Below are 22,726 nucleotides of genomic sequence, written 5' to 3' on the forward strand. Positions count from 1 at the left end.
TTCAGTAAAAGGAGTGTCCTTGTCTCTCCTGCTCTTTATAAAACAGAAAATGCATTATTCAGTTTCATTTCCAATTCAGGATAGAGAACTCAATCAGGATATAGATTAAACAAGTGAAATTGGAAGTGATGACACTAAGAAATTAGCAGGCAAACTTGGAACTGGAACACTATAAAAAAAAGCAGCTTAAAAATTGGTACTTTCTCCTGATTGGCTGAGATTTTGACACCTACCGGAAAATGTATTTTCTGTTTATCAAAGATCTGGAGAGACATGGAGACTCCTGTTACTGAACAAACACTCTATAGCAATGATTACTATCAGAATATAGTACTTTAACCTTTTAACAAAATACTTTTTGTTTTAACCAAAAAATATCACTTACCCTACCTTTAAAAATGTTCGCTTTAAACAATATATTCAAAGATTTGCTAAATAATTCCACAATTTCCCCCCCAAAAATAGCAGATCTACTAGCTCATAGCTCGGTGCCGCGCTATGAGCTTGTAGATCTGCTATTTTTGAATCACCAAAGAAATCTAAAAATGACACACATGCGTTCCCGGTCTTAATGGGTTAAGTACAACATTTTAGTACTTTTTCCACAACTGATTATTTCAACCTGATGTGCGTGCGTGCGTGCGTGCGTGCGTGCGTGCGTGCGTGCGTGACTCACCGAGGTAGAGCAGGTAAGATGCTCCAATCACCTTGGTATTCAGACAGCTCATGCAGGAGGAGGACACATGGAACTCCCTAGATGGATTAAGACCATGTTTACTGTTAGTCATTTTGGACCAACCATAGATATATACCAAGGGGCCAGCTTGAAATGTTTACATTGACTCCAATACGGAAGAGACAGTTCATATGAATGGTCTGTAGTTTCGCTGTTTTACCCCTGCTGGTGTCAGAAATAATATTCTCTCAATGTAAGCGGATGGGTTTTTGACAAACTTTAGACTCGATTTTCTTATCTTAATAAAAATTGTCATAAATACTATATGCTTCCAGTCGCTAGTTTAAAGTCTCCTTTCAATCATCATGATATGCGTTTTGGTAAATTATGGTCCCATTTATTTTAAAATTGACGATAAAGTAGGCTATGCTCTAGAAGGGGCGGGATGATTTGATTGACAAGCTACACAATCAATAGCATTCATTCCCCGCCCCAGCTCTTGATTGACAAGCTACCAGACCAATAGCATTCTTTGGGGATTGTTTTCCGGTTCCTGTTCCCGACGTGCTTTTGAGCTTATATTAGAGATGGCGGATTTCAAATTCCTGAACAATCGGCTTCATTTTCGGTCTGTAGAAACCAGCAGTCTGGCTATGTGCATCTCTTTTATACAGTCTATGATATATGCACGTACTGTACGTATGTCTCCCACTGCTGTTCACTGGAGTGATGTGTCAAAAAGGCTGCCATATGCAGTGGTGTACAGTAACTAAGTATATTTACTCAAGTACTGTTCTTAAGTACAATTTTGAGGTACTTTTACTTTCTATTTCCAATTTTCTATACTTTTACTTTTACTACAATAAATCTCAGGAAAATATTGTACTTTTACTCCACTACAATTATTTAAGTACTTTAGTTACTAGTTACTTTGTAGATTTTGATTATTATTACAGGATATTATATTGACCACTTAAGCCCTATTTAAACTTTGGCTATTTGAAAATAGACGATTTACAAGCTCACAACACGTTACTATGCGACGTGTTGTGTGCTTGTAGATCTGCTACTTTCAACAAAAAATACCTATACACAAGGGCAGCTATAGACGATGTTTTAACTTTAGCAGTCAATGAGTTAACCCATTTAGACCGGGAAAGAATCTGTGTCATTTTTAGATTTATTTGGCTATTCAAAAATAGCAGATATACAAGCTCATGGCGCGGTACAAAGTGCCGCGCTATGAGCTTGTAGATCTGCTTTAAAATCATGAAAATGTCTGAAAATCTTTGAATATAATATTTTTTAAAGCGAACATTTGTAATTCAAATATTTGCTTCATGGGGGTCCCTGGAACTAGATATTTTGAGATGGGGGGTACGCAGCCAAATACATATCATCTTGGGGGTCCTTGACATGAAATTGTTTGAGAACAACTGATTATAACAGCATTTTTTTTCAAAAAAACTGTTGGGATTTAGCAGACATTTGTAGAATCCCCCAGAAGCAAAGATTTGAGTTTCAAATGTTTACTTTAAAAATAAATATATATCATTTGCACACATTTTCACGATAAAAATAAAAAATAGCAGATCTACAAGCTCATAGCACGGCACTCGGTGCCGTGCTATGAGCTTGTATATCTACTGTTTTTCAATAGCCAAAGAAGTGTAAAAATGACACACAGATGCGTTCCCCGTCTTAATGGGTTAATGTTCTTATTCCACACTGCAACTTTTGTTGTGTGTGTTATGTGTTATGTGTTAATGTTAATTAATTAATCTAAGTTAATCTAATTAATTCAGTTTTGTAATTAGACGAGCGTGAACCTTACACTAATCACTCGTCCCCCGCAGCACATGGCCCGTGAGCCCCATCCTACTCGTCTTAATCATACCATATCATCAACAGATAGCAACCTCAGTGTGTTGGATAATCAAAGCATAATGGAAAAAGAAAAATCATTATTCAAATGAAATAAACTTTTAATGGGTTTAATTATATTTAGTGAGGTTAGGTCTCTGGTGTGTGTGCGTGTGTGTGTGTGTGTGTGTGTGTGTGTGTGTGTGTGTGTGTGTGTGTGTGTGTGTGTGTGTGTGTGTGTGTGTGTGTGTGTGTACGCGTGCGTGTGTGTACGCGTGCGTGTGTGTGTGTGTGTGTGTGTGTGTGTGTGTGTGTGTGTGTGTGTGTGTGTGTGTGTGTGTGTGTGTGTGTGTGTGTGTGTGTGTGTGTGTGTGTGTGCGCGCGTGTGCGTGTGAAGAGAGAGACAGAGAGACGGCGAGAGAGAGAGAGCGAGCGAGAGAGAGAGAGAGAGAGAGAGAGACACACAGAGAGACACAGAGAGAGAGAGAATGGGTGCACATCTGACAGTAGCTCTAGGTCTATACAGCCGCCGGGTTCATCATGTCCAGGAAAACTCCTCAATCTTAATGCTTGGGAAAAGATGAATCACTGCATGGTTTTCGGTGCAATCATGTACATGTACCATATTATATGCCATTGTCAAAGGGAAATTGAGGAACACACTCTGGTGACAGAATGAGTTTACTGTTCAATCAAAAGGGTCGTAGCGGCAAATTACGACAGCAAACAGCCCAGTGCTTCCTCTGTCACAGACTGTCTGGGGCTGTCACCGGCTAAAACAACCCAGCACATGTTTCTCTCTGAGCTGTGCGCTCAATGAGCATACCTATTCTGGGATAGAACATTAGGTAGATAGCAGATCTACAAGCTCACAACGCGCCGGGAGGCGACGCGTTGTGAGCTTGTAGATCGGCTATTTCCAAATAGCCTATGTATAAAGTAGGGCTAAAGTGGTTAATGTATGTCTTATAATGTAATAATTGATATCTGCAAAGTAACTAGTAACTAAAGTTTTCAAATAATTGTAGTGGAGTGAAAGTACAATATTTGCCTCTGAGATGTAGTGGAGTAGAGGTAAAACTATTGGAAAATGGAAAAACTCATACTAAAGTACAAATACCTTAAAATTGTACTTAAGTAAATGTACTTACAGTAGTTACTTTCCACCACTGCAGAACTGTAATAACCTTGCCTGCACTCACACAGTCTGGCCTCCCAACAGTCACATCTGTCATTACTTGGCTGCTGCTCCACGTCGCCCCCCTGGGGTGACAGAAGGTTGTGTCTTCATCAGGCAGCTGCAGCACACATGATAAGCTGCTACTGGCTAGCAGGGAGCCCGCTGTTCACCTCCAAGCAGTGACAGGGCACGCGCTGTGTGCAGTGGTGTAAAGTAACTAAGTACCTTTACTCAAGTACTGTACTTACTGTAAGTACAATTTTGAGGTATTTTTTTACTCTACTGGAGTATTTCCAATTTTCAGTACTTTAACTTCTACTCCACCATATCTCAGAGGCGAATGTTGTACTTTTACTCCACTACAATTATTTGAAAACTTTAGTTACTAGTTACTTTGCAGACATAAACTATTATATTATAGAACATACATTAACCACTTCAGCCCTATTTTATACATAGGCTATATGAAAAGAGCCGATCTACACGCGAGCCGATCTACACGCTCACAACGCGTCGCATCGCGACGCGTTGTGAGCGTGTAGATCGGCCATCGAGTTGGCAGGCTTGCATTTTGTGAGGTTACGCTACTGCTACTAGGCTTGTGTGTGTGTGTGTGTGTGTGTGTGTGTGTGTGTGTGTGTGTGTGTGTGTGTGTGTGTGTGTGTGTGTGTGTGTGTGTGTATATATATTCAAAGATTTGCACAAATGTTCCACGATTATTATTTTTTGGAGCAGATCTACAAACTTTTGAACAGCCAAAGAAATCTAGAAATGAATGACCAGAACCGTGTCTTCCCCAACAATAGGAGTCCCCGTTTTTTGTAATGGAAGACGGTATTGAGGAGTTTGCTCCATTATAACGGCCACACATTATAAAAGTTTAGTCTATCTTTCTAGTATTTTCTTTTAATAAAATGTTCTCCTCTTTCAATTAAATCTTGAGTTATGCTGCTAGACACCCTTGAGTGTGCCGACTGCTGATTATATCATTAAGATGAGCAGGATGTGCTCACAGGCCAAGCGCTGAGGAATGAAGGGAGATGATCTAATTGCAAACTGACTGATTCTGATGATATGTCAGAAAAGTCAAGGAATATAAAAGTGCAAATACATTTTTAAAAAGTGTTAAATAAATGCAATAACCACTTTGAACTAGACATTCCTATTTGGGGCATGTCATTGTCGGCCAAATGTTTAAAAAATGTAAAAAAGAAAACAAAAAAAATAGTGATTTATCAGGATTTATCTCCTCAGGAAGGTCATTCCACAGTTGAGGAGTCCTGACAGCAAAGACACACTCACACTTTGACTTCAGCCGCAACTCAGTAACAACCCGCAGGAGTCTGTCTGCCTGAGGACCTCAGGCTGTGTACAGGTATACGTAAAGGTGCCCTGATTAAAACTCAAAGTTTTAATTAGGGCCAGGGCACGAGAAGAATTACATTGACATTTCTGAGTGTTTTTAAATTAACGCGTCCATGCCAACGACGAGTTTGGACGACTTTTTAATTTTCAGTGGTTTTCCACTAGATGGCGCTGTTAGCTATCCTATGGATGATGCTTTCACTGCCTGATGATACAGAGCCGGAAATGCCAATTTGGGGTTCAGTGTCTTGCTCAAGGACACTTTGACACTAACTCTGGGGGAGCCCGGGATCGAACTGGGAACTTCACGGTTGCCATCTGGCCGCTCTATCGGCCACTCTACCCCTGAGCCACTGCCACCCCAGGCTACTTCAGAAAGTTTTTGGGAAAGTAACAAAGTACATGTACTCAAGCACTTTACTCAAGTACAGTTTGAATACCGAACTTATACTTGTAACATACTATTTCTAAAAAAGGGTATTGATACTTTTACTTAAGTGGAACATTTGAGCACTTCTTCCATCACTGGCCTTCGGTGTTCCTTGAAAAACGTATTATTATCATTATATATTATGTTTGCCTAAAGAAGTTCATGGTTATAGTGCACCGACAAACTTTATGGCTGTTGTCAGCAGTCAAAATGTCAATTAATGATCGTGAATAATAAATAATTCATGGGGTTAGGTCGTCGACGACATTTAATTGATATTCCTGGGTTGATACTGGAAAGGTTTGTTGCACCCTTGGTGTAGACGAGGAGCTTACTGCAGTAGTGTCTGAGGCAGCGAGGACGTCTAGTGGTAAGAATCATGTACTGCAGGAAAACCTTCTGATTCCCATACACCAGGGGTCTTCAACGGTTTTCAGGCCAAGGACCCCTTAGCTGAGAGAGAGATGAAGCAGGGACCCCCCCCCCATACCGACCCCCCCCCCATACCTGTTGTATAATATTGTGTTAAATATTAAACTTTTTCATAGACTTCTTTGTCAACACTATCATTGTGTAGTGTTGTGTTGGATTCATGTGTATTTTCAGACAGTTAACCACTCAAACCCCACCCCAAAAAAACAACATCTTTGCTGAAAATAGCCGATATACAAGCTCACAACGCCTCGCAGCGCGAGGCGTTGTGAGCTTGTAGATCTGCTATTTTTTGGCTAATGTTCCCCTCAGAATAGGGATGCTAGGGTTCAAGTGGTTAATGTAATCACACAAAGATGTGACGGCACCCCCTGTAGTAACTCCTGAGGACACCCTAGGGGTCCCGGACCCCCTGTTGAAGACCCCCTGCCCATACACTACAGCCTTCAGCCATGGCCGCTTCAAGCAGGACACAGCTGTGATACACCCGACCTTTCTTTACCCAGGTTTGGGACTGTCTAGTGTCCACCGAACAACGTGCCTGGCTGCTCTCTTCAACCATGTCCTTCTTTGCCATCACAGGCTGCTACACACACACACCTCCCACACATGGGAGCAGCTTACATGCACAGCTTTTGCAGATTTTGCAGATTTTGCGAGAGATACAAGCAAAAAAACAGTGATTTAAAAAAAGATATTTTTGAAACATTTTAACAGCACAAATGTAGTACGGGAGGTCCCTGGGGGGGGACCGGGGCTTGTTGTCACACGGGTTGGTTGTCACAGTGCTTATTACAGCCAAACTAGAGGGCGCTGTTTCACCATGTTGATATCAGTCATGTTACATAACATCAGCATCATTTCACATCAAAGACATTGATCAGACATGAAATTTTGTATTTTTTAGGTGTCGGAGTAACTTTTTATTTTGGTGTTGGTTTTTGTAATAAAAGTTTGTAGGATATTAGACATTTAAAAACAAATCACTTGTTAGAAAGAGGAAGTCAATATCTTCATTTAGACGCCATGTGTCATTGGCTAGCTACAGCCATGTGACAGCCATCCCAAATCCCATTGATTAACTATAGGGACAACCAACCCCGTACATTGTGACAAGCTACCCCGGTATGGGGTTGGTTGTCACAATGTGTCAAAGTCACTTTGATGGCTAATAACTTCCTGATAGAATAAGGTATGTGGAAAAAAGTTATACCCATTTCAAGCCAAGACCTTAAACTTCCTTCCTAATGTAGGAGTGATTATCATCAGATGGGTTGTTGATGAGCAATTCAAGTCAGAGTAAAAAGTGTGACAACCATTCCCGATCTCCCCTACTTGACATGAAAATGTTTGAGAAAACACTGGTCAAAGAATTAGGAAGCAAGCCCAAATAAGCAACCCACACTTTAGAAACAAGCCAACAAAAAAATGCAACCCGCAACTTCCAATATTTCCAAGCGACTTTACAGGGGGAAAAAGCCCAAAGTCGCTTATAATAAGCAGACATGGCAACACTGCCATGGAGGCGGACTGGGGGGCACCTGAGGTGCTTTGCCCTTTTGTTCTGACAGAAAAGCTGGATAGCGGCCCAGTCTATAGTTAGGGACCAGCCTTTCAGCGAGTTATTCAGTAGCTCCAGTAATAGGAGCCAGCATCGTGTTCTCGCCCCTCCTGTTTTTATGTGAGAGCTGGCGACAACTTCTGGGAACTCAGATTGCCATTATTTTTGCTTGACAAGATTTATGTGGGGCTGGGGGGGTTCAGTAAAAGCCCACCACTGTCCGAGTGCCGCGCTATGAGCTTGTAGATCTGCTATTTTTGAAAAATAGTGAAAGTGTGCAAATCTTTGAATATATATATATTTTTAAAGCGAACATTTTTAACTCAAATCTTTGCTTCTGGGACCCCCTGGAACAACATATTTTGAGATGGGGGTCGGCGTCCAAATACATATAATTCTGGGGGTCCTTGACATGACAAATATTGAGCACCACTGATATAGTAGCCTCGATCTCCAGGCTTTTATTTTTTAGTTTTGCTAAAAAATAAAAGCCTGGACCAACCAGTTGATGTTCCGGGCATAGGAAGTGTTTCATTTCCGCCAACCAACCAGAGTGCAGTGGGCGTCGCTCCAAATGTTGTGACGTCAGGGCTCTCAATGCTACGCATTGGGGAGGAGGAGGGGCGCGGTGGGGGCTGACGGACAGATCGGTGAACCAATAGGATCCGGCGGAATCTTTCTCCGCAGATTTTGAACCCGCCCGTCTAGACATGATAACAGACACGCTAGGGCAGTCTACTGATATAGAAACATACGTTTTTCAGAATACTGTTGGGATTTAGGAGACATCGGAGAATCGGCTTCAGGTCTTAATGGGTTAATAGTAGTAGTTATAGTAAACTACCTGTCCTAGTTGGGCCGCCTGCTGTAGAATGTCCTCCTTCACCTGTGTGGCCCGACGAGCGTGGAAGGTATTCTTCTGGCTTTGGACCACCAGCACTACCTCCTCCAACCCTGAGAGAGAGAGACAGAGACAGAGACAGAGAGAGAGACAGAGACAGAGACAGAGACAGAGACAGAGACAGAGAGAGAGACAGAGACAGAGACAGAGACAGAGACAGAGAGAGAGACAGAGACAGAGACAGAGAGAGAGACAGAGACAGAGACAGAGAGTTATCTTTGTTATTTTTATGAAAAACATGCACTATTTGTTTGTTCTTTACATTGTCACTTTATGGAAGATACTGTTCACAATTATCCTTTGTATGTGTATACTGTTAATGCTTTGGCAAAAACATAGGTCCTCTCCTGTCTAGAGACAGACAGACAGACAGACAGACAGAGATAAGCACACACACACACACACACACACAATAAAAAGAGTGAAAATAAAAACAGAAGCAGAGAAATACATCATCATTCTCATCTTTCCATTCCACCTTGCGTTATTTGGGAACATGGGGTCAGGCGTCTGCTGTGCATTCAGGGAAACAGCAGCTCCTCAGCTAATTCCAGATGGTGTGCTGCTGAACTCGCTTGTTTTGACTGACTGCTGTTTTTCATTCATTGGTCTATCAATTGGTTTAATCACTTATTTCACTCCCTTTTCACTACATTTTGTACTATGTCATACGGTGGTGTTGCATCGTGACGTGTTGAGAGCTTGTAGATTGGCTATTTGTTTTAACTCTGCGGTGGGTACTGCACACCAGTGGTGGTAAAAGTGGCACTATAACAGGCCCATGTGAAAACTTTGAAAAAATTGGGGCAGAGGTGCGGAATTGGCATCCAGGGAGTGTGTGTGCAAAGTTTCGCTGCGATCAGGCCAACGGTGCCGGAGATTAGCAGTTCACAGACACAGACAGAAGGACGGAAAGGGTGCAAAACATACTCTCTCACCATGCCTTCGGCCTGGCGGAGACAATAAGTGTTTCATTACTCTTTACGTGCACAACCTCCTGGGTTGAAGTTATACTTTGTTGGAACTTGTATTTATTTTTACCAAAATCAAATCAAATCACAACAACAGAAGCTACATGGGAGCAGAGAATGTAATCAATTTATCAGGTACTCCTCTCACAGACATTCACATTGAAGATTTGTCTGGAGGACTTTCATTTCCTCGAGTGATTTTGATGCCAAAGTTGATCTTTTTCCATTCTACAGAAACCAACATTTGAAAGCATGGTACAAAAACAAAGTACATCCCTCAGCTTTCTTGCCAGGATAGCCACTCTTCCTCTACACATTTGTCATACTTCTGTTCGTTGTACAAAATGCCAACAAGCGTACAATGTACTCAAGATAATTAATCCATTTAGACCTGAGGACAAAATGACTTCTAAATCAGTAGTTTGTTTTCAGAAAAAACGTATGTTTCTATATCGGTGGTTCTCAAACTTTCTCGTGTCAAGGACACGATGAAAATGATGAAAATAATATGCAAAATGATATGCATTTGGCCCGCGGACCCCCACCTCAAAATATTTTGTTCCGGGCAGGGACCTCCAGAGGCAAGGATTTGAGTTGAATATATATATATATATATATTCAAAGATTTGCAAAACCAAAATCCCAATTTAAAAAAAATAGCAGATCTACAAGCTCAGACACAAAGTGACGCGCTATGAGCTTGTAAATCTGCAATTTTTGAATAGCCAATCAATAAAATAATGGCTAAAGTGGTTAAAATGATGCAGATGCCTTCCTGGTTTTAATGGGTTAAAAGGAATTGGAACCTGATTCAATGTGATGAGACCTTACGAGAGGTAATCCCATGAACCCCTATAGTTTTTACATTGACTGCCAGAGTTTATTCATAATTTACCCCCTTGACTGCCAGCAATTTGCGTGTCTCAGGCCATGGTTTTGGACACATCTATTAGTACGCAGATCTGCGTCCATGGCAGCGGATGTGTTAAGAGAGCACCAACTAGGGCTGGTCAATTAACCAAAGATATATTGAAATAGATCCCGCCGCATCGTGACGCGCTGTGAGCTTGTAGATTTTATATCTGCCATTTGCACAATTTTTAATGTATTTTTTATAAACCTTCATTAATCGTAATCGAGACAAAAGTTTGAAATAATCGTGATATTGATTTGAAGTCATATAAATCTTTGCTTCAGTTTTTTTTTTTTTACGTATTTTATCATATAATATCATGGTTCGGAAACTTTTTTCATGTCAAGGACCACACAAAATTATTAATATTACTCCTAGAGATTTTCTCCAAAAAACACGCAAATCGGTACACAGTATCTCTATAGTCATGTGATCAACACGGATCTGTCTGATTTAGCAGATTCCATCCTGATTGGCTAATATTGGCTCCTAAAATTTGCAGGATTGGTTCATTTTTAACACAATGCCTCAAATCATGAACGAAGCATGCGATTTCCGTGAAAGTTTCCACGTAGATTCCCGCTTGCCCCAGGAAGAAATGAAATGAAAGGGTGGCCCCTTTTCACATTGGCCTGTTATAGCGCCACCACCAGATCTAACAAGCAAAAAACACATTTTTGGAACAAAATGCATCAAAGTGTTCGATTGCCGTGAAAGGCCTAAGAATAAATGGCCCCCTTTTCACATTGGCCTATTATAGCGCCACCAGGAGGCACAATAACGTACCTGACGTGGCGGAGACCTGTGCTCCGAGGAGCACTTTTTCTAGTCATTACATGTTTTCTAGGCCACCTTTGGGCTCAAACACTTTGGCAGATTTATTTTGCCATTAAAGGTTTTTGCTTGTTTGTCTTGTTTGTCTAAAGAAGAGTGTCTTGGATTAATTTTGTTTAGCCAAAGCATTATGTTGCAAAAAAGTACAATGGAAAAATAAGTCTTGAAATATATTGTGTAAAAAAGAAAAGGGCACACACACACACACACACACACACACACACACACACACACACACACACACACACACACACACACACACACACACACACACACACACACACACACACACACACACACACACACACACACGTCGAGGAGGTGTGGATCACTGAGGGAGATATCAAATATAATGTGAAAATATACAGTAAATATTAATTTCCTTTTTCCTATGGGATGCATCATGCAATCTGCCTACTTACCACCTGGAGGACTGTGTGCAGTGTGACTCTCTGTTGCCTGCAGTGACAACAACAATGATATGTCTATCATTTAGAAAGCAAAACAATATCATCATCATCAACTTTATGGCAGTGGTTCTCAAACTTTTTCAAGTCAAGGACCCCCAAATTCAAAATTGTCCCAATAAATGTCACGATTTTTCAAACGTTTTTAAAAAAAAGCTGTCAAGCTTGTAGATCTTCTGCTATTTTTTAATAACCAAAAGTATCAAATATTGTTAAATATTGTACATTTGTCTTGTATTACAGTTATTCCAATTCACCCATACACACATAGGCCTACTGATAATGCACAATGGACTCATTTGGAGACCATACTTACATGATTGTGTTGTGTGTCTTTGTCAGCAGCCTCACAGCAGGAATAAAGGCCTGTGGAGGAAAGATGAACTTCAGTCCATGTGGGGAGTTATGGCAATAAATACTGAAATAATAGGATTCACTAGTATCTAGCTACTGTATCTATTAAGTAGCAAGATCATTAGTGAATCCTGAGTGGTTCTCAACCACAATTTTAAATAATATAAGAAAGAGGCAAAGATTATTGAAAATAGCCGATCTTCAAGCTCACAACGCTTGTAGATCTGCTATTTTCTTGTAGAGATTTTTTTTCTTGAAACTAAAAGATTTGAATTGAATTGAGAAAAAAAAAGAATTGAAAGAAATGATTTTCTTGTAGAGAATTATTTTCTTGTAGGCTATAAGCTTGTAGATCTGCTATTTTCCAAATAATTATCTGTGGAACGGAGTCAAACAAAATGTGATGCCTCAACTCCTTCAGTTCCATGTGCTTATCAGGGTGGAGGGTCCCCAGTTCAAATATCATTATGATTTGGGGGGTCGCGGCCTGAAAAGGTTGAGAACCACTGGACTATTGCATTATGTCTTCATAAACTAAAAACGATATGCATTAACTAAGACAGCCATGTTGAGTACAAAAAATATTTTAAGATTTTTTTTTTCCCCTCATTGTTTTAAGGCTCAATTTACCCCAAACCCACTTGCTCATCTTGCACAGACAATCCAGATTCTGAACAAATAAATTGTGTAGCCTTAGCCTACTACATAGCAGGACAGACCATCTGATCTAGTAGGCTACAATTATACTGTATATCAAGAGCTCAATGAAATCATTCAGTTCATATATTCCAGAAACACAAACAGAAACATATCATTCTAGTAGCCCTGTTTATTCTGTAAACAGTATGATCCAAACCCTAATTCATAAATGATACTACATACTACATATTAATGTTTTTTGGGTTGCTGGACATATGGGGTGGCTGGCTCATGTTACTCCATACTCCAAAATAATCTGTATTACTAGGTTAATTCAATTGTCTATTATTTAACACCTAAAAGCCACGGTCCAGCACGTGGGCGAACCAAACAATGGGTGTAAACAGACCCGGCTCGACTCTGTAGGTTCCTATCCCTGAAACATAGCGCAACTTGTTCCTGGTTTTGGAAATGTCTCCATTTACAACCCGTATGTCTACATAAACGCTCAAATTCCAAATATAAAGTGCTGACCCAACTGCCATGGATGTAACAAGTTAAAACGCTCGAGTCTAAGTACCCGTATCTACCGTATTGTGCAATAAAAAGCATTTTAAACCAATCGGTGACCATTTTTTCAAAATGTCCTTCATATGCTTTCAACTACGCGACCTTATCGGTTGGGAGGTGTATTGCACTCTGATACATCATAACTATGAGGAAAATAGCCACCAATCGGATTAAAATGCTTTTTTTATTAAACAATACGGAGGACACGGTACTTAGACCTAAGCGTTTCAACGTGTTACATCCGTGGCCATGTGGTCAGCACCTCATATTTTAAATCTGAACGTTTATGTAGATGCATGGGATGTAATTGGAGAAATGTCCAAAACCAGGAACAAGTTGCGCCATGACGCTTGTGACAGACGAGCGTCCATGGCTATGCAGGTTCCATGTCTGTCAACATTCCATTAGCTGCTACTAGCTGCAGCCTGTGCTGTGGTCTAACAGTCTACTTACCAAGCAGCAGAAACACAGCGACACGGTTGCAGCCGATAACCATGTTATTATATGGTGTCATGGTTGCCTGTAAGTGTTGCTTTTATGGAAGCCTAGATAATGACATTATGCATGGTGGAACGCTGTCTATAAGTATAAGGTAGCCAACAGTGTTCAGCAACACGCTCTGAGAGAGAGAGAGAGCCTTGTCTCTGTTGCGTTGTGTTATGACGCCCTCCTGTGGCCAAAGAATTATACAGCAGCCTCGTTTGAGTTTGAAGTGCGTTTAAATCATAGAGTTATAATGGTTTAAATGGGCTGGACATTAATTAATGGTTTAATCATAGAGTTATAATGGTTTAAATGGGCTGTACATCAATGAATGGTTTAAATCATAGAGTTATAATGGTTTAAATGGGCTGGACATTAATTCATGGTTTAAATCATAGAGTTATAATGGTTTAAATGGGCTGGGCATTAATTAATGGACATGAACACGGGGTCAAGAGCTTGTAGATCTGTTATTTTCAAAAGTTTATAATGCATTTTATACATTTGAAAACTATGTGAAACGGGACATTCTGCATAATGAGTACTTTCTACTTTTGGTACTTTCTACTTTTGGTACTTTAAGTACATTTTGATACCAACCTACTTTTCTTGAATTCCGCACTTTTACTTGTAACAGAGTATTTCTACATTGCTAGTATTTATACTTTTACTTAAGTAAAGAATGTGAGTACTTTTTCCACCACTGGTAACCCTATCTACAAGTTTCCTAGGGCATGGTGGGCATCACTTCCTGTTGATTTGATCCCCGATACCTGATCAAATCGACAGGAAGTGATGCCCACCATGCCCTATACTATAGGGCCTATAGGAAACTTGTGGATAAGCCCATGTGCATGATAATGGAGGGAGGGAGGAAAGGAGGGAAGGAGTAGCCTATTCAAGTATTGAGACTCAGCCCACAGACTGTCATCTATTCCTCCAGGCAGCAACAGCTGATTATCAGCTGACTGGTGAAACTGCAGGACTTTTAACTGTTCAACAGAAACAGCTGCTTTAGTTTATCCTAGGAGAACCTGGACGAATAGAAGGGCAAGTTGAACCATTCAACTAATGTTTGAATTCTACTGATGGTAAGTCTGAAAAAATGTCCTTAAAGCTGTTTCCTAATCTATCCTTTTAATTACAGAGTCATGAAGTCTAACTCAATTCAATGATGTTCTGGCCCAGTTTTGGGGTTTATTTTTGCCTAAACGTTTAAGCTTTTGCCAGATTGGGCTGTTTGAGACGCAGACAGCAGCAATCTGTCAAACTATACTGGGCTGAATCTGGGGATTTATTAAGCTCAAATTGTGCCACAATTAGGCTATTATTGGGGATTTAATGTACTGTACAGTGAACGAAACAAAGTCATTTACTGGAATGGATGTCAAGTACATGCTGTAGATCTGCATTTGTCACAGTTCTGTCACAGTCTGTATTTAGTAAGAACAGGTGTGTGCAATCTAGAAAATGAAATACAGTAGTAGCCTAGAGTTCTGCAAAAGCACTTTCTGGGTGCCACTGTGTTTAGATTTCAATATCACCAAAATGATTCCCATGCATGCTACTGAAATAAAACTATCTGCTAGGATACCATTTGTGTAAATATTGTTCTATGTAACAAGATGCAATTTGTAGAATAAACAGGTAAACGATGTAGCGTACAATAGGCCTATAGATATAATTACACAGAAATAACTAGGTCCTATATCAACTGGACATATTGTAGTTCATTTTGTGCATCGTTTAAAGTGCAAATGGCACAGCTTCTGTAAAGATTGTCCTGTACATAGTAAAATCCTCAGTTTAATTTAACTCTGAGTTAATACTGTGGTTAGTTTAACGAGGAACACTCAGGGTTCTACTGTGTTTGTGACATTTGTGTCTGTAAAGTCTATTTTGTATGTGTCATTCAACTCTAGTGTAATTAGCTAGCATCTCACCAGCAAACCCACTGCACTTCTTGAGTCAAATCTATACAACACAGAGGAATGCACCTCCTCAGCTATCTCTCTCACACACACACACACACACACACACACACACACACACACACACACACACACACACACACACACACACACACACACACACACACACACACACACACACACACACACACACACACACACACACGCAGAGTCACAAGGCAGGGGGAGAGCTGTCACTTGTTATGTGACAAGGCTTCCATTCAGTGCGTTCAGACAGTAAACACAGGACATGAGCTGTTGTTTGTCTCTCTGTGCTTTAGGAGGGTTAACCTCACAATGTCATCCATCACATAACTCACCACCACACTCCTGACCCAATAGCTATAGCATTAGTAATGTCTGTGGGTCAGGTGACTTCACCTCCCCAAATGGCTCGTTGTTGTTTGACAAAGTGCATTACTGTTTATCTGCTGGATGGATTATACTCAGATATGTTCTGCTGTTGCTCAGCAGAAGGGGTATTTGCAAGTCAATGGCGGAGGGGGGCCACTGCACTGCACAAAACACACGCACGGGCGCACGGGCGGGCGCACACACACACACACACACACACACACACACACACACGTATCACATGGCCTCAGGCATGTAATCAGTGTCATACGCAAGGTGTACTTTTGGCCTCAGCCAAAAGTACACCTTGCGTATGTCACTGATCACATGACCTCAATCAAGAATACCTCAATATGTTGCCTAGAACTGGTTAATTGATTGAGATCATGTGATCAGTGTCATACGCAAGGTGTACTTTTGGCCTCAGCCAAAAGTACACCTTGCGTATGACGATGCGACGCATTGTGAGCTTGTAGATCTGCTATTTTCAAGAGATGCTTATACATTTTAGACATTTTAAAACTTCTGCATAATGAGTACTACTTTCTACTTTTGGTATACTTTAACTACATTTTGATACCAATACTTTAGTACTTTTGCTCTTTTGAATTCCGGACTTTTACTTGTAACAGAGTATTTCTACATTGCAGTAAATGTGAGTACTTTATTCCACCACTGGTATTTGGGATTGTATGTTTGGAGTACAACAATATTACTGACATGGTTGCTAAGCACACTGCACATAACTAAATATAATGTCCTACGCGGCATCCATCCAACCCATGTCAGTCAGCCAGGGTCTGGTGTATACTGTTGGCTCAACAGCATGACCATAACAACAAACACAGAGAGATGGTGTTGTTTTCGTCCCCCTGACCGCACGACCATCTGACCAGCACCAACCAGACCGTGACTCACTCACCGTCAGTCCAATTTGAGCAATTTAGCTGATACTCTAATCCCAGCAGGACGCCACGGGGACCGCATGAGCATAATAGAACATGTTCATCAGAGTGAGATTTCAGTGGTAGTCATCATAACTGAGTCCTTGCACACAGTCCAGGACCTAAAGCCTGGTTGGTGGGAGAGGCCTGCTACTGCTGGCTGGCTGGCTGTTCTATCTGTTCTTGGACCCCTACTATTCTCCATTTACATGCTGGAGTTAGGTCACATCATCCGCAAGCATAAGCTCAGCTTCCACTGCTATGCGGATGATTCACAAATATATGTCCCAACCGCTGGAAGCTTGGATGGTCTAAGGGCCTGCCTTAACCTCGCTGACATAAATTCATGGATGTCACAAAACTTCCTCCATCTGAACACAGATAAGACTGAGATGGTTCTCTTCGGTCCCCAAAATTTGACAAAACCTCTTAAAAAGACGACCTGGGCAGCCTATCCAGCGCTGTGAAACCGGTCGCCAAAAATCTAGGTGTCTTCTTGTATTCTGACCTCATATTCAATGTCCAAGTCAAAAAAGTCGTCCAAACCTGCTTTTATCAACTTTTTATCAACAGAACCATTGCAAAAATGGATAGGCTATGGAACACCCTACCCTTGGCAATCAGAAAAGCCAATTCTCTGGAATCTTTTAAATCACTTCTAAAACACATCTGTTCATTAAAAAGCCTTCCCAGGGCCCTATAGGTCACCTCTTTCATTGACATGGAGGAGGGAGGGAGAGAAGGAGGTTGTGTGTGATGATAGACCAGAGCTTGATCAGTGAGAGAGAGAGAGGGGGGGGACAGAGGGAGGAACGGGGGGGGGGGGGGGGGGGATCAGAGGAGGAGGAGAGAGCGTATTTCTCATTCAATAACCTGGCCAATGCTGGGTACCAAAGCCTGAACACGCTGATTGACGCTTCGCTTTGGGACATGAAGCCATGCGTTGTCAGAACAATAACAAGCACTGCTGCCTGTTGTATGATAAAACTATCAAGATTGCATGATAGAAACACAACTCAAAGGACACTCACTTGGGTCAAAGACATTCTCAGTGTTCTGTGGGCAGCTCCTGGTCTTTAGATTCTATCGTTAGTTTGAGCTCATCTGTTTCCTTTTCTCATCTAGATTGATCCGGATTCATCCATCCAGAGACAATAGCATCCTTGTGGTCCTTTCCTCTTTCTGCCTGTTCATCGCTCTGTCCATTCATCCTTCCATCTCCAGATGAATATTGATAACCCTCCTCCCTACGGCCCGTCGGCCCCTGGCTTCCCTCAAGGTACCGAGACCCTCAACGTCAAACTGCTTGTTGCGTTGGGATGGGAACGATGTACAAAAACAAATTTCACCCACTTTTTTACCTTGTAAACCTGTGATGTGACAATAAACCTGATTCTGATTCTGATTCTTGTTGCATTCCTCACTATGGGCCCTATTTTCGCCGGTGCCTTACCCATTATCCCTGAACTTCTTTGCCATTTTTTACTATTTTTTAAAACATTTTCAAATAGTTCAACTAACCCATTGTGAGCTTGTAGATTGGCTATTTGAACTATTTGAAAATGTTTTTTAACTGATGTTTTTTCTGCTCTCTGGCTCTGGCTCTGACCAGTGACAGTGTCGATTTCGTCGACTAACACTATGACAAAAAATGTTCGTCGACTACCTTTTTTCAATGACGAAAACTAAATAAAAACTAAGCTATGATGACTAAAACTGAGACTAAATATATTGACAATTTTGTCAACAAATAAAAACTAGACTAAAATGTTGGTGAGGGACGAGTGGAGAAGAGATCCAGTAAAAGACAAGTCATTTTATGTTTGGTTGCGCTCGAGTGTTGCGCTCTGAAAATAGCAGATCTACAAGCTCACAACGCGTCGCGCTGCGATGCGTTGTGAGCTTGTAGACCAGCTATTTTCAGCATGCAACCAGTGATAAATCAGCCATTACGACACCATCAAGGCCTGGCATACATTTTAGTCGACTAAATCAACTGTAGATTTAGTCGACTATAATCTTATGATATATAGTCGACTAAAACTAGACTAAAATATGACTAAAAGTTTATGGAATTTTATTCAAAAGACTATGACTAAAACAAAATCAAAATTTGCAGTCAAAATCAACACTGCTAAAAAGCAAAGTTTGTTGTTTACCCAGGGTGTCGGACTAAGTACGAAACTTGTTTCCAGCCGGACCCTGCATGGAAGCCTTGCTCAAGGGCTATTCAGCGGTGATTCATGATCGATGTGATGAATTGGGGAATCGAACTAGGGACCTTCCGGTATCAAGGCCGCCCCTCTAACCACTAGGCCACCGCTGCTCTGACCTCTCCTTGCTTTTTCCTGCTCCTCACTTTCTGATAGCTCTTTTTATTGCTTTTGGCATCTAGCTGTCAGATCTCTCAATGTTTTTTCCTGCCTCTAGCAGTCTGACTTGACTTCTCCTTGGTCTATCACCAGGCTACAACCCCCAGCCAGGCATTTATCCCGGGTACCCTACTCAGGGCTACCCCCCTGCCACGGGTTACCCCCCACCGGCCGGGTATCAGGGACCCCCCGCGCCATACCTTTCTCAGCCAGGTTACCACCAGGGCTACCAGGGTGGGCCCCCCGTTGGCCCAGCGTATGGCCCAGCGTATGGAGTCCCGCCCAAAAATACAGGTACGATATAACAGTCAGGTCATTACCAGGCCCCTGAGACAATGTACCGTACATTTATTATTATATTATGGTCAAAGTCAGTGGTGTAAAGTAACTAAGCACATTTACTCAAGTACTGCACTTAAGTACAATTGTAATTGTCTATACTTTTACTTCTACTCCACTACATCTCAGAGGCAAATATTGTACTTTTACTCCACTACAATTATTTGAAAACTTTAGTTACTAGTTACTTTGCAGATATAAATGATTACATTATAAAACATACATTAACCACTTCAGCCTTATTTTATACATATTAGATTGGTTATTTGAAAATAAGTACGCTTTGAATTCCGGACTTTTACTTACAGTGGTCTTCTACATTGCGGAATGTATACTTTTACTGAAGTAAAACATTTGAGTACTTTTTAATGTTTCTCATTGTAATGTCTCTCTCTCCCTCTTCCCAATATCCACCCCCCCTCACTCCGTCCTTTCTGCCTCTCTCTCCATTCCACCCATCCTCCATCTATCCCTGGTTCACACACAGTCTACATGATGGACAAGCCCCAGGAGCATCACAGTGGTATGATGGGAGGAGGCATGGGGACGGCTCTGGCCGCCTGCTGTGCAGCTCTCAGCTGCTGCTGTCTGATGGACATGTGTCATTGACCTGTAGCCTATAACGCTGACCCCTGACATGCTCGGACCCCTCCTCCCAACCCCCCCATTCTATTGTATAATGTAATGTAATGTAATGTAATGTAATGTAATGTAATGGCAGACTTCTCATGATGCATCAGGACTATACATTCCAGTCAGTCAATATAGGAACCTGCCTGTTGAAAAGCCACTTTTGTCAAGAGGTGTAGACATACAGTAGCTGTTTGTATAAATGTTTCATGTCATATTTGATAACTCACCTTTGTGCCTTGTTGAGAAAAGTCTGCAATAAAGAAAATACAGGAATATGTTACTTACGGTACGTCACTCAGGTTGTATGTGAAGGCCTGGCCACTGATGAAGGTCTGTACTTCTCCTGAGTTAAGTAAAAGTATCAATACTTCAATGTAAAAATACAAGTAAAAGTCTGGAATACAGAATTTACTTAAAAGTACAAAAGTATTGGCATCAAAATGTATACTTAAAGTACCAAAAGTAGAAAGTACTCATTACGCAGAATGTCCCATTTAACAAGTTTTCAAATCTATAAAATGTTTAAAAACCTTTTCAAAATAGCCGATATACAAGCTCACAATGCGTCGCGATTGTCCGAAATGTATATAGGGCTGAAGTGGTTAATGTATGTTTTGTAATAATAATCAAAATCTACAAAACTAAAGCTTTCAAATAATCATGGAGTACAGAAGTACAGACATTTTGAAATACTCCAGTAAAGTAAAAAAAATACCTCAGTACTTGAGTAAATGTACTTATAGTTACTTTACACCACTGGTTCTAAAGTTCCTGTGATGCGACAAGTTTATTCTACAGGCTTGGTGCTTTGGGCTGTATGCTCTCAGCCAGGATCAAGTTTGACGTCTTCACTTTGCTTTGCACTGTTTGTCCAAGCTGTTACACACACTGTTTGATTTGACGAGATGAAAAGGAGGCCGAGATAGTGCAAAAGGTGTAATCAGACCGTTTTTGAGGCATTCGGGTGAGTCCTTGTAGGCCTTCATTATGTTAGTGAAATAGAAATAGAATAGAAATTGACCTAAAGACAGTTGTGTGTCCTCCTCCATTATACTCTGCAACCAGGTAATTTTGTTAATTAGTCCCCCACCTGCTCTATGCTTTTAGGTGTGCTAAATCGTTAAATCATCTGGTGTAATGTTGGTATGGAATAAAAACGTGAATGAACTAATACCATACAAAACCTTGCCCATCATGCAATGACATGACATTCTCAACCAAAACGTGGAGGAGAGGCCTACACAATTTATGTTTTTGTAACAGCTTAAAACAGTGGTTCTCAACCAGTGGTCCGGGGACCACTCCATTCTTGAGGAGCCAAGTGGTCCCCAGCTAAATGGAGAGTTGGACTCTTTATAGACCTTTAACTCTAGAGAGCGTAAAATGCTCTCAAGAGTTAAAATATTGTTAAACATCTGCATAACTTAAAGAATTGTTCTTTTGATCAACATTTGCCTGTTAGTATCTCTCCTATGGTACCAACATCAATACAGCATGTAATTGTGGACAAAATAGTATCCAACGACAACAAAATATTCTAAGTCTTGGGTCTGAGAGTCTAAATCTCATCAAACGGTGGTTCTGTGGCTCAAATACCCAATAAATAATGGACCTTGATATGAAAAGGGTTGAAAACCACTGGCTTAAAAGACACCTGTATGCATCACGCCTGTCGAACGTTAATGGCTATTGTTGATTGTATATTTGTGCAGATTGTTTTGCACAGTTCTGATGCCTGCTGTCTGTTGCAGTGACACCTAGCTTTATCAATATTAATAAAACTATGATGTTGAATATCACTGGTTATTATTCATGTTTCAGTGATGCTGGGAGTTGTTGTACTGACAGTTTACCTTGAAGTAGACATAGTTCCCTGGAAACAAAACTGGCCATGCTAGTTGATGTTAAGCACACATGCTGCGGGGCTGTTTGATGTAAATGTTAACGTGTATAATATATGCATATTTGTGATACATTAGTGTTGGTCTGAGAGACCATTTAACAGTGTCCATGTTTCAGATATAGGGTTGTTGACCACTTGGCGGGAACGAAGTGGTCACTATACCTTTCAAGACGGGAACCCCTTTTGGGATTCTTGTTGCTATGTACAGTATATAGCAATATACAGTTTTTGTAATTTTTGAATAATATTTGAAGTTTTTCAGAAAACGTCGGTCAGGATTTAGAAGGCGTTTTTAGAATCGGCCTCATTCTGGGCATGTCATAGTAGGCGTCTAGGCGAACATTCGGCGAAAATGGCAGAGATTTGGTGTAAGAAAAAAAGGAGGGGGATATGTATATGTACCCCTGGGTGACACCAGTCAACAAAGTATAAGTTTTAAGGTTTAAGTGGTTAAAAATACACAGGCATTGTATATATTTTAGTAATGAAATGTGCAGTAGACAAAACACCTCCTGTTTTCTATGAAGGCCAAAGCAGACCTGGTCAGATGAATTGTCATCAATTAATTCCTG

At 40.9% G+C, this 22,726-nt stretch overlaps 2 protein-coding genes across 2 annotated transcripts in view; one reads left to right on the forward strand and one right to left on the reverse strand.

Moving 5' to 3' along the window:
• LOC311056855 (beta-1,3-glucosyltransferase-like) overlaps positions 1-13,683 on the reverse strand; it is a 62,017-nt gene extending 48,334 nt beyond the window's left edge. The window contains exons 1-5 of the mRNA XM_084073694.1: positions 13,610-13,683; positions 11,910-11,959; positions 11,549-11,585; positions 8,352-8,461; positions 677-753 (exon numbers count right to left, since the gene is read on the reverse strand). Coding sequence (XP_083929820.1) covers positions 677-753; positions 8,352-8,461; positions 11,549-11,585; positions 11,910-11,959; positions 13,610-13,670 — 335 coding nt within the window. The 5' untranslated portion in view covers positions 13,671-13,683. The remainder of the gene's footprint in view (positions 1-676; positions 754-8,351; positions 8,462-11,548; positions 11,586-11,909; positions 11,960-13,609) is intronic.
• An 895-nt stretch (positions 13,684-14,578) lies between these two features.
• LOC311057014 (uncharacterized protein) lies at positions 14,579-21,990 on the forward strand. The gene is made up of 4 exons (XM_084073889.1): positions 14,579-14,730; positions 18,033-18,186; positions 19,373-19,573; positions 20,106-21,990. Exons 2-4 carry the CDS (start codon positions 18,132-18,134, stop codon positions 20,225-20,227), a joined length of 378 nt encoding a protein of 125 aa, XP_083930015.1. The 5' UTR covers positions 14,579-14,730; positions 18,033-18,131; the 3' UTR covers positions 20,228-21,990.
• The last annotated feature ends 736 nt before the right edge of the window (positions 21,991-22,726 follow it).

The sequence above is a fragment of the Gymnoscopelus microlampas genome (assembly GCF_963454915.1).
Source record: "Gymnoscopelus microlampas genome assembly, chromosome: 12".
Taxonomy (NCBI): Eukaryota; Metazoa; Chordata; class Actinopteri; order Myctophiformes; family Myctophidae; genus Gymnoscopelus; species Gymnoscopelus microlampas.